The 11,447-nt window shown below is 41.8% G+C and overlaps 2 protein-coding genes and 1 long non-coding RNA gene across 3 annotated transcripts in view; 2 read left to right on the top strand and 1 right to left on the bottom strand.

Annotated features, from left to right (window-relative positions):
* Window positions 1-7,101, top strand: part of LOC133719931 (uncharacterized) — a 10,847-nt gene extending 3,746 nt beyond the window's left edge. Inside the window, exons 3-4 of the long non-coding RNA XR_009851564.1 lie at window positions 5,961-6,084; window positions 6,951-7,101. This is a non-coding gene — a long non-coding RNA (uncharacterized LOC133719931). The remainder of the gene's footprint in view (window positions 1-5,960; window positions 6,085-6,950) is intronic.
* Window positions 7,102-7,272: 171 nt separating this feature from the next.
* LOC133723695 (AT-hook motif nuclear-localized protein 14-like) lies at window positions 7,273-7,908 on the top strand. Its single transcript, XM_062150573.1, has 2 exons — window positions 7,273-7,541; window positions 7,642-7,908. The coding sequence occupies exons 1-2, from the start codon at window positions 7,328-7,330 to the stop codon at window positions 7,704-7,706; spliced, it is 279 nt and encodes a 92-aa protein (XP_062006557.1). The 5' UTR covers window positions 7,273-7,327; the 3' UTR covers window positions 7,707-7,908.
* Window positions 7,909-8,235: 327 nt separating this feature from the next.
* On the bottom strand, window positions 8,236-9,514 carry LOC133723409 (probable pectate lyase 15). The gene has a single exon (XM_062150234.1). The coding sequence runs from the start codon at window positions 9,470-9,472 to the stop codon at window positions 8,309-8,311; it is 1,164 nt and encodes a 387-aa protein (XP_062006218.1). The 5' UTR covers window positions 9,473-9,514; the 3' UTR covers window positions 8,236-8,308.
* Window positions 9,515-11,447: the final 1,933 nt, after the last annotated feature.

Here is an 11,447-nt window from a genome sequence, read left to right as displayed (position 1 = left end):
CACTTCTTCCCTCACCACAATTGTCAAGGAGAGTTTGACCACTTCTCAGTCCTTAATGGTAAGCCAAGGGAGCACTGCGGTTCCTCAACCTGATGGGACTGTCCGATTCGGATCTATTCCGTCGTCAGTAGCTCAACCAAAGATGGCGACCATTTCTGAGGCTTCATCTTCCACCGTTGTCAGATCTGAGGGTAATCATTCTCTTATTCCACCTTTTTCAACTCCAATTTTGTTGATGCGGTTGGGCTAATCAACTCTACTAATGCTATTGTGAGTAATGTTGTTGATGGGACCTCTGATGTACATGGTACACACATGTGTACTGGGGGAAAAGATAGAGCAATGTTCAGTAAGGGAGGTACTAAGATGGTGGGAGTAAACAATATGTATGTTCCGATGGGCCAATTTGTTGGAGGAGCTCAACAGCCTGTGCCTGGCTCACCCTACGTCAGTAGGAGCCACGGTCAGCCCTTGTATGAACCGGATCCATTCACCATGACCTACTCCGGCCCTTACTCTGTCTCTATGCTTAATTGTTTTCCACCTACACCACAGCCTACTATGCCTTCCACCACCACTAAAACCACCTCCCACAACCAAATTCCACCTACTTATGCTACCACCACCACTCATATCCCACCATCCCATCACATGGTACCACCCTACTATCCTCAATTTCCACAACAAGTGCCTCTACACTTATATTCTCCATATGTCGATCCAAACCTCCCCACCATGAAGCAAATGAAGTTAGATTTCAGTGTGTTTAGTGGTGGAGATCCAGTTGAGTGGCTGAACAAGGCCGAGCAGTATTTTGTGTTCTATCAAATACCTGAGGATAGAAAGTTATCCATTGCTTCCATGCATCTTACTGATAAGGCATCTGATCGGTGGTACATGTTCAAGCATGAGTTCCCTAATACATGGCAATGATTGGCTGACCTACTTATGAGGGAATTCAGTGGGTACAATCGAACGGAGTATCAAGCAGCCCTAGCCCGAATGTCCCAAACAGGCAGTGTAGAGCAATACAAAGAACAATTCACCAGACTCTCAAGACGAGCTCCTGGCTTCCCTGCTGAGGTACTATTGTCATGCTTCATTGGGGGATTAAAGGAGGATATCCGGGTGGATGTGCAAGCTCAAAAACCTAGGACTTTCTACGAAGCATGTGAGTTAGCTAGAGTGTATGAAACTAGGAATGAAGGTCACAGGAATTACTTGAGAAGCTCGACCCTGCACAAGTCAACAGGCCATCACTCCACTGCCAACCATACCTTTAGTAATAGCAGCAGTAGGCCTTCACCTGCCAACCTGCACACTAGAACCTCAGGGCCATCATTTCCCCCTACACAGGCTAATTCCAGTAACAATACAGTGGGAGGCCCTCGCAACATCAGAGTTAAGTTGTCAGATGCCGAGTTTGAGGCTCGGAGGGCTAGAAATCAATGTTATTTTTGTGAGGAACCTTACAAACCTGGACATAATTGCAGGAGAAAAGGGCAACTAATGAGCATGGAAATTGTACCAAGTGAAAGTGAGCTTTTAGAGGTCTCAGAAGAGCAACAGATGGTAGAAGTCCCTCCCATCATTGATTTGGAGGAACCTCTTATCAAATTGCAGGTTATGAGTGATAGTAACACCAATCCAGCCACCATGCAGCTTAAAGGCATTTTTAACAACAAGGTGGTACATGTACTCATTGATTCGGGGGCAACACACAACTTTATACATCCCCAACTTCTCAAGGGAACTAAGGTCCAGGTGCACAAACTACCCCCCTTAAATGTGATCCTAGCAAGTGGAGCTAAGATGAAAACTCAAGGAGAAGTCCATGCTGACCTACAGTTACAACAGTTTGCTTTTTCTGCTGATTACTATGTCTTACCAGTCACTGGGTGTGAAATTGTGCTCGGTGCAAGCTGGTTAAGGTCACTTGGGAATATTCTCTGGAATTTTGATACCATGTTGATGAAATTTAATGTTAGGGGTACTATATTTCAATTACAGGGAGAAACTAAAGCGGAGGCTGTTGTTATAGGATGCAAGTCAATGATCAGATTACTGAGAAAGGAAAGGGAGGCCATGTTAATTCAAGTTCAACCTTCACTCACTTCACAGGAGGTACAACCTGCAACTCCTGAGATTCAAGCTTTGGTACACAAATTTGCAGATTTGTTCACAGCTCCAACATCCTTGCCACCAGCCAGAAAGCAAGATCACAAGATCGAATTACTTCCTAACACACCTCCAGTGAGTGTGAGGCCATATAGGTATCCTCATTTTCAAAAGGCTGAAATTGAGAAAATTGTCCAGGAACTACTTGCTAATGGGGTTATTAAGCCAAGTATTAGCCCATTTTCTTCCCCAGTATTGTTGGTTAAGAAAAAAGATGGTACTTGGAGGATGTGTGTGGATTATAGGTCCCTAAATGCTGTCACAGTGAAGGATAAATACCCTATTCCAGTAGTGGATGAATTGATCGATGAAGTTCATGGTTCAGTCATCTTTACCAAGCTTGATTTAAGGTCAGGCTATCACCAGATCAGGATGCACCCTGCTGATGTGAGCAAGACAGCTTTTAGAACTCACAATGGTCACTATGAGTTTCTCGTTATGCCATTTGGACTTACCAATGCTCCCTCTACCTTTCAGTCAGTTATGAATGATGTGCTACGAGATTATTTAAGAAAGTTTGCTCTGGTATTCTTTGATGACATATTAATTTACAGCTCCTCATTACAAGCTCACTTGGAACATTTGGAGAAAATCTTCACGCGGCTACAGTTGCATGCTTTGAAGATTAAAGAGAGTAAATGTAGTTTTGGGGTACCACAGGTTGAATACTTAGGTCATGTCATAAGCAAGGAAGGAGTGGCAGTTGATCCATCAAAAATAGAATGCATAAAGAATTGGCAGAAACCTCTAACTGTCAAAGGGCTCAGAGGGTTCTTAGGGCTAGCTGGGTATTACAGGAAATATGTGAGGAATTTTGGCCTCATTGCCAAGCCACTCACTAACATGTTGAAGGTTGGTCAGTTTCACTGGACACAAGAGTCTGAAGCTGCTTTTGAGGACTTGAAGTATGCTCTCATGCACACACCAGTTTTAGCCTTGCCCGACTTTTCCAAAGAATTCACTATTGAGTGTGATGCTTCCGGATTTGGTATAGGCGCTATTCTGTCACAAGATGGACATCCAATTGCGTTTTTGAGCAAGGCTCTTGCCCCCAGACATGTTGCATTACCAGTTTATGATAAGGAAATGTTGGCAGTGGTCTTTGCTGTCCAACATTGGAGACCTTACTTACTTGGCAACCATTTCAAGATCTACACTGATCATAGAACAATTCAGTATTTTTTAGAGCAGAAGATCACCACTCCGGCACAACAAAAGTGGTTACTTAAGCTCATGGGGTACAACTACTCAATTCACTACAAACCAGGCAAGAACAATGTTGCTCCTGATGCATTGTCTCGGAAGCAAGAGTTGACCATCTCCGATGAGACCATCACTAAGTATGGATCTCTGAATCCACTCACTGGGGTCTCCTCACCACTCCACTCTTACCTGGCAGAAATTCAACAAGCTTGTTTGCAGGATACTGAAACTAGCACCATCCTGCAGCAGATAGCACAAGGTCATTCTCCTCCTTCCCACTATTCTGTGACCAATGCTCAATTGCTTTATAAGGGTAGGATATTTGTACCTGCCTGTGATGACTGGAGAATGAAAATACTAAATGAGTTTCATGGGGGAAAGAATGGAGGACATGCTGGAACTTCACGAACTCTTAAACGAGTACTCAGATCATTTGCTTGGCCTGGAATGAGGAAGGATATAAAGGCTTTTGTTGCCTCCTGCCACATTTGCCAGCAAAACCATTACGAAACTATTAATCCTCCAGGACTACTTCAGCCAAATGAAATTCCAGAGAAGGCTTGGACTAAGATTTCAATGGATTTCATTGAAGGTTTACCTAACTCCAATGGGAAATCTGTTATTATGGTGATTATTGATCGAATGACTAAATATGGGCACTTCATTGCCTTAGCTCATCCTTATTCAGCTTCAATGGTTGCTCAACACTTCGTCAACTACATCTTTAAATTGCATGGACTACCTGAAGCTATTATCTCTGACAGAGATCCTGTGTTTTTGAGCAATTTTTGGGAAGCTTTCTTTAAACTGCAGGGAACCACTCTCAACAAAAGTTCAGCTTACCATCCCCAAAGTGATGGCCAAACTGAGAACCTGAACAGAACCTTGGAGCAATACTTAAGGTGTGTGGTAGGTGAAAGGCCCCATACCTGGGTGGATGCTTTACCATGGGCGGAGTGGTGGTATAACACTGCTCACCATTCTGCAATAGGTATGACTCCCTTTCAAGCACTTTATGGCTATGAACCACCTACTATTAGACCTTACATTCCAGGTTCAACTGCTGTGGAAGCAGTAGACACTCAGTTGAAAAAGAGAGATGAGTTGCTTGCATTGCTGAAACGAAATCTGCAAGTAGCACAAGCTCGGATGAAACATTTCTATGACAAACATCACACTGAGAGATCGTTTGTTGTGGGGGATTGGGTGTATCTGAAGTTGCAACCATACAGGCAGCACTCTGTTCAAAAAAGGCTGTTTCACAAGCTCTCACCAAGATATTATGGGCCATTTCAAGTGGAACAGAAGATTGGCTCAGTGGCTTACAAACTAAAGCTTCCTAGTACAGCCAAAGTTCACCCTGTGTTCCATGTATGTTTGCTCAAGAAAAAGATTGGTGAAGCCGTGGTGACTGCAGCACACTTACCACCTGATGTGGATCCTCACAATCCAAGATGGTACCCAGCTAGGATTTTGGAAAGAAGGATTTCTAAAAAGAACAATGCAGCTGTGACTCAATGGTTAATCCAGTGGTTGGGCACAGAGGTGGAAGAAGCCACTTGGGAAGAGGCAGATGAGATCATGCGGAGGTTTCCAGAGTTCCAAGCTTGAGGACAAGCTGTTACTTTAGGTGGGATGGAGTTGTTATGATTTTATTCATTTCGGAAACATGAGTTGTATTGCATGTGATTAGCACGAGCATTTCTTAATTAAGCTAGTTAGAGTTAAGTTAGAGTTAATTTGGTAATTAGGGGTTGTCTAATGCAACGTCCACATGAGTGACATGTGTCCTCATCTGTTAGCTGGTTCAAGTATAAAACCCATCATCCATGATGTAGTGACCATCGATCAATATATCAGAATTTCTCTTTTGCATTCTTTTCTTCCTTCTGCATTTCTTTTCTTCTCTTCGTTGGGGCCTTACCCTAACAACTGGGGTTGCGAGGCGGATCCGCGGGTTTCCCCACTCCCTTAAGCTTAACCATGGACGCCTGGCTCTTGATACCAGTTGTTAGGGTAAGGCCCCAACGAAGAGAAGAAAAGAAATGCAGAAGGAAGAAAAGAATGCAAAAGAGAAATTCTGATATATTGATCGATGGTCACTACATCATGGATGATGGGTTTTATACTTGAACCAGCTAACAGATGAGGACACATGTCACTCATGTGGACGTTGCATTAGACAACCCCTAATTACCAAATTAACTCTAACTTAACTCTAACTAGCTTAATTAAGAAATGCTCGTGCTTAATTAAGAAATGCTCGTGCTAATCACATGCAATACAACTCATGTTTCCGAAATGAATAATATCATAACACTCGAGTGAGTTGATTAGTCTTTGACCCTTTCATCAAATTTTATAATTTTTATTAAATAATTGCCAATTATTCCAATGTTATATGACTAATTGCCCAAATATGTCATTGTTGGTTATTCAATCTTATCGCTTTGTTCAGTTGTTGAAAGAAAGATGTTTAGCTTTTAATTTCATTCAGTTTTGGGTTCTCTTCCTATTATCTCATTCCACATTGTTGCTCAATCTTAAACCTGTGTATGTGATCAGTTTTGATATGGCAGGTTTGTTCAACAAAAGTTAGGAGGTCCATCTTTGTCCGAGTATGAAAAGCTACAGGCTGAATTATCAGATCTGCAGATGAAGTATAACCAACTTTTCACAGCTTACCAAGAGACCAGTGCAGAGGTACTTTTCTCCTTCTTGGCCTTTGAGCTTGGTGTAGGCAGTGGCCAAGAGCGTTGTTTTGGATTGATCTGTGTAGTTTTGCAAGTATGTAGAATGATAATAAATGTTAACCATGTATCAAATGGAGATGAAGAGAGGAGATTTTTGAAATCTCATGTAAAGGCAACTACTGAATATGATAGGGTTTAGACATGCATTACACTTGCACACTTAAATAGGAGAAGGGCAAGAGTTCAGACATATAAAGAACCGTCCTGAGGTATTATCCATGGTTCTAACTTCTAACCACATACTCTCACCGTTTCTGTTGTTTGAATAATCAAATTTATACCGAGTAATGAAAGTATCTTGAAGATATAAATTTGAATTGGAATCACCAGAAAATGAATAGTTGTCTGTTAAAATTGGCCACAGATAGAAAGCATAAGCTATCGTGCATGTATCCTTCTTGATCAGTAATGCAGAATGATACACCTCCTTATTTGCTTATGTAATCTGTCAATGACGGTTACCAATGTGAACTTTAGACATTTCTGTTTTTTGATGTGTGCTGAAAGCATATTTACTACACAGCTTGTTAGATGACTATGAAGATGTAATTTGTCTATAGATTTGTTTAAGGATGACTCTCGTTGTGGGAGCATATTTGAGAAAAGTGGAATAGGTCAGTCTGCTAGTTTAAGATGCCGCGTATGTGTGTGTATAAGGTTGAAAGGTTGTCTCCTGGTTGTTCTCCTCTGAACTAATATATGGTAGTATCTGCCTAATAGCCTGCATCTGATATTTGATCTTCATTTGAGTTGTGTATGCCCAAAACTCCCCTTTTGTTATACATCTAAGACCGCACAATATGCACTGTATTGCAGTTGGAGGAACTTAAGAGCTCACAAGCGCATACAACACATAATGAGGCACCAGGTTCTACCAAGGAGACCACTGCTGAGGAGGCCCAAAAGGAAAAGTTGTAGAAGCGTGGTGGAGAATCTGGTATATTGTTAAGCAAAGTGAAACCTTTATTTCTGGTATATTGGTGCTTTGATCTGATGTCCAAAATTTTGTTTTTTTTGTTTTTTTTTTTGTTTTCCATTTTAGTGGGCACTGGGACGTTTAGTAACCCTTTTCTTAACTGTAATTTCTGCTCTTTTAAGTTGGTTTACTGATTGGTTCTACTGTATTGTTCTATGTACAGGTTATTGTTGGTACTTTTCTGATTGATAACAAAAAGGAAAAAGTCGAGGCTTCTATGCCCAGGATGCCATCGCCAGGTGGTGGAGCATCTATGATGAATGTAGGTTTCCGCTCAACGGTGGACTCTTCTGGAAGAAATATGGTCAGGGCAAATGATGAACAACAGCAAGCTATTGGCGGAAGTCATTTCATGATTCAGGGCATGCATGGATCCACAGATTGGAGGACTGGTCCAGATGCCAGAAGCACTGGTGCTTATGAATTGGCAGGTATAAAGCATTTAGAGCACTTGTCCTTCTGTACCTTCGCAATGATTCGTACATATAAAGCATGTATGCCAATTTACTGAAACAAGCTTCTGTTTTGCAGGAAGAGGTGGTCGTGCAGCCCACCAATCTCCTGAAAATGGGGACTATGATCAAATTCCAGATTAGGGATTGTTTTTGAGATTTGAAAGCTGTTTTGTTTTAGATAGAGAGATGTATAATACATATCTGCACTTTTTGTCAGCCTATGCTGCCTGTAGCGTGCACCATACATTAGAGATGATGGCTTATAAAAGTTCCATACATGTGACACTGGTGATTGAGATATTTTTCTGCCTTCAATATTGCTCATTGTGTGTTTTATGCTGAATGTGGTAGTTAAAGTTTGTCCATTGTGAAATTATCATGGAATTGCATATGCTTTAGAACTCTACTATAACCTGATTTTTGTTGAGGTTCACACCGTCTAAAAGTGTCGCGTGTTGTCTACCCCAGTAGGCCAGTGAGCCTCCGGGGAAGGAATAGGAGAGATCTTTTTGCTTGTTATTTTCTACTCCGTACTCATGTTCTGATGGTATGAGTAAAGCAATTCAAAACAGATTGGAAAAGCAGGAGATGAAATGCATTAAAAGATAATTGACGACACTTGACTATCATTTTAGGCTCTATTGATCTGCCCCTAATACTAGTTCAGAACTAAAACTATTGAACACATGACCTGACCTAACAAAGAAAGAAGAAAAGAAACAACATTTAGTGTGAGGTATTAGCTAGTTACTAGTGCACATATGGTCTTTGCGGCAGGTGAGTGCACCAGCAGCAGAAGTTATGGCTCCAACCATGGAAGATTTCTTAGCTTTTGCATAGCTCGAGGCCTTAGCATAGGCCTCCGAGTTAGCTCCGGTTGCTCCAGACGGAACAAAGTAGGCACCATTCAAGAACAAATCTCCCTGAGAAATCCAATTCCAGTTCTTCCACTCCAACTTGTCCCCCGAAGTCCTCTTGGTAACCTCACTCGAATCCGGGTACCTTTTCAGATCAGCAACAAATCGGTTGCCTTCACTGTTGACGGTAGGGTTTGCACCTCCACCGATGGCATATATCCCCCAACCGTGGCTGTAGTCATTGTTCACCACATGACAATAACCGTGCCTACAATGCGGCAACCTTTGCATCAGTCCTTCCCCAAAGTGGTTGTAAGCAACCGTCACTTGCATGTCCTTGTCTCCAGTATAAGAGTCGCTGTGACCAAACAACATGACATCATTATGGTGCGAGAAGTAATTGTTAGAGATTGTAACTGCAGTTGAGGCCATGACAACATCCACGAGGCCGTCGGCGCAGTTGGAGAGTGAGTTGTGATCAATCCACACGTTGCTGGAGCCGAAAATCGACACAGCATCACCGTCTGCCATTCCTCTCCAACCAAAGTGTGACGGTGAGCTCCTCACCATGGCATTCCCCGTAGGCTTGCAATCATGGATGTGGAGGCCATGTATTATGATGTTCGTGACGTTTTGGATTGTAATGCATGCTTCATTTGCAATGTGAACATTGGCTCCGCGGCCGTCGATGGTTTTATAGCTATTCATGATAAGCTCCTGCTTGAGCTGGATCACCATGTCACGTTGGAACACAATCCATAGAGGCTCGGATTGTATTACAGCGTGGCGAAGGGTCCCGACTTTAAGGTTGACGGCATCGTCGTCAGTACTAGAGTCAGTGACGATGTAGAAGCGCCCGTCGCGGCCTCCAATTGTGTTCCTGCCGAAACCAATAGCGCAGTCCGCGAGGCGCTTCCGATTGTTGTACCAATTGGAGTCACATCGCCAACAGTCGTCGATGGAATTCCCTGTAGCACATGATAATGAGGATGATCCCTGGAGTTGCCTGAGCTTTTTTTCGATGCTGTTTTGGATGCTCAAGGAGACCATGGAAGCAACTTCCTCGGGGTCGTCATCGACTGTTGTTGGGGCAGTTCGTGTTTCGGCAATGAAGCCGAACAGGAAGAGAACCAATATACACATATAAATCATTCTCTTAATGCACTCAAACACTGCCATTGTTGCTCTTATTCTCAAAGCTAGTTCTCTTTCTCAAAATTTCAATAGCACTTGTTTCTACGTGGCAGCTAAAATGGAGGCTAGTTTACCATAACAAATTACCTGCGGGCGTTTCTTTCCTAATTGGATCAAAAGTCCTATAATCCCATTAGTATTTACCATAACGTTTTAACTTATTCGATTTCCTTATAAGCCATGCAAAGACATAAGTGAGTCTATAGAAATGAAATTATTTCTTGTTCCAAAAGTCTAACAAATAGATGAGCTTGATTTTATTAGTAAGGGGACGAACTCCCCGGAAGAAGCTATTTTATTTTCGGTAGGCGAAGAAGAGTTTGATCTTCCTCATGATCGACAAATATTCTTTTATGGTGCAGTAAATCAAAACGGAAATCCAGTTGGAAGCAGCCCTTTTCTACATGCTATCTTAACGCCAAATGAGATTTTTTCGCCTAGGAGGCGGATCAATAACCATCTATTTTATAGTCAAAGTTATAGTCATAAATCTAATTCATCAGATTTACATAACTTTAATTGGACGAAATTTAATATATATATTATCTCTCCGTAATTAAAAGAAAAGTATATAATTTCGATCTAAAATATCCAAAACTAACGGTTCCTTATATTTTGTGGCAATTTGACAATTGCACACTTACACAATTTACTAGATAAAACATTTCAATTTTTCAGACCAAAAATCAAAGACTGAACTTCACTGTTCACAAAATCTTTGTCGTGTAACACTCTTCCTCCAAAACCTCCCCAAAATCATAACCATGCTCTGCTCCTTTTACTCTTCTCTCATCCTTAATTAAACCACTCCTCAAAAACCCATAAACCCTTAACCCTCTCTAGCATTGGGGAGATCCAGGTTTCCCCAGCTAAGAAGCTCAAGGTTGGACATCCCCCCGGCAGGAAGAACAATCCCAAATCAAAAGACTTGAAGCGTAAGAAGCTCAAGATGTCTGTTGAGCCTAAGCCAAGAAAAAAGCGCGCGTTCAAAACGGCGGTCAAGGAATCTCCAGACTTTGTGGAGAGCATGGATGTGAGCAAGGGTCAGATGGTAGCTGTTAGCACTCCTGAGAGGTGCCCATGAGTAGGGTACTTTGTTGGAACGTGGATAAATTAGGGTTTGTTCTTAAGGTGTTTCGGAGCAAGTCCAATTATTGATGAACAACTCGTGCTCCCGGATTTTGAAAGACACTGCACTATGGATAGCAATTAAACATAGTTGTACAAGTACAACGTCTAGTATATCTCGCGTGGGCGAAAGTGATGAGCCTAGTAAATCCAAGCAGGAAGTGAATATCAATGATATCGGCTCTAATTTTGTGAAGAATGTGAGAATGGAGCCGCTCTGTCATGGACTTGGGTTGCAGCTATACATACTTTTGTGCTTGCAGGACAAGGAGGGTGGAATTAAAGATGAAGAGACTTTTATCACAAGTTATTGTCTTAAGTGGTCGTTCTGTATGTCAAGTTGTCAACATTATAATAATCAGATGAAGATGATGAAGACTGTATACGTTGCCCATGACCAATCTGTTGGAACCAGTTCATCCCCTCTTCAATGTGGTCTTACAAAAGTATCACGAAGCACGCGAATTCTTAATCATTCGAGCAACAAGAAATAACATTCTCCTTCACGATTTGCTGGACATTGTCCGCAAGTCATGAATTTCAATTTTGTTCCTGTAACATCTGTAAGTCATTTGATTAAATTGGACTGGAGATATAGCTAGGTTAACAAAGTAGTTGATTTTAGTGTTTGCATATTGAGAAATAAACTCCAACTTTGTCCGAGATTTATGGAAGCATAGGTACAGATTGTAACAAAGCTCAG

This window comes from Rosa rugosa, chromosome 7, assembly GCF_958449725.1.
Source record: "Rosa rugosa chromosome 7, drRosRugo1.1, whole genome shotgun sequence".
Classification (NCBI taxonomy): Eukaryota; Viridiplantae; Streptophyta; class Magnoliopsida; order Rosales; family Rosaceae; genus Rosa; species Rosa rugosa.
This window is presented reverse-complemented; position numbering and strand designations above follow the sequence as displayed.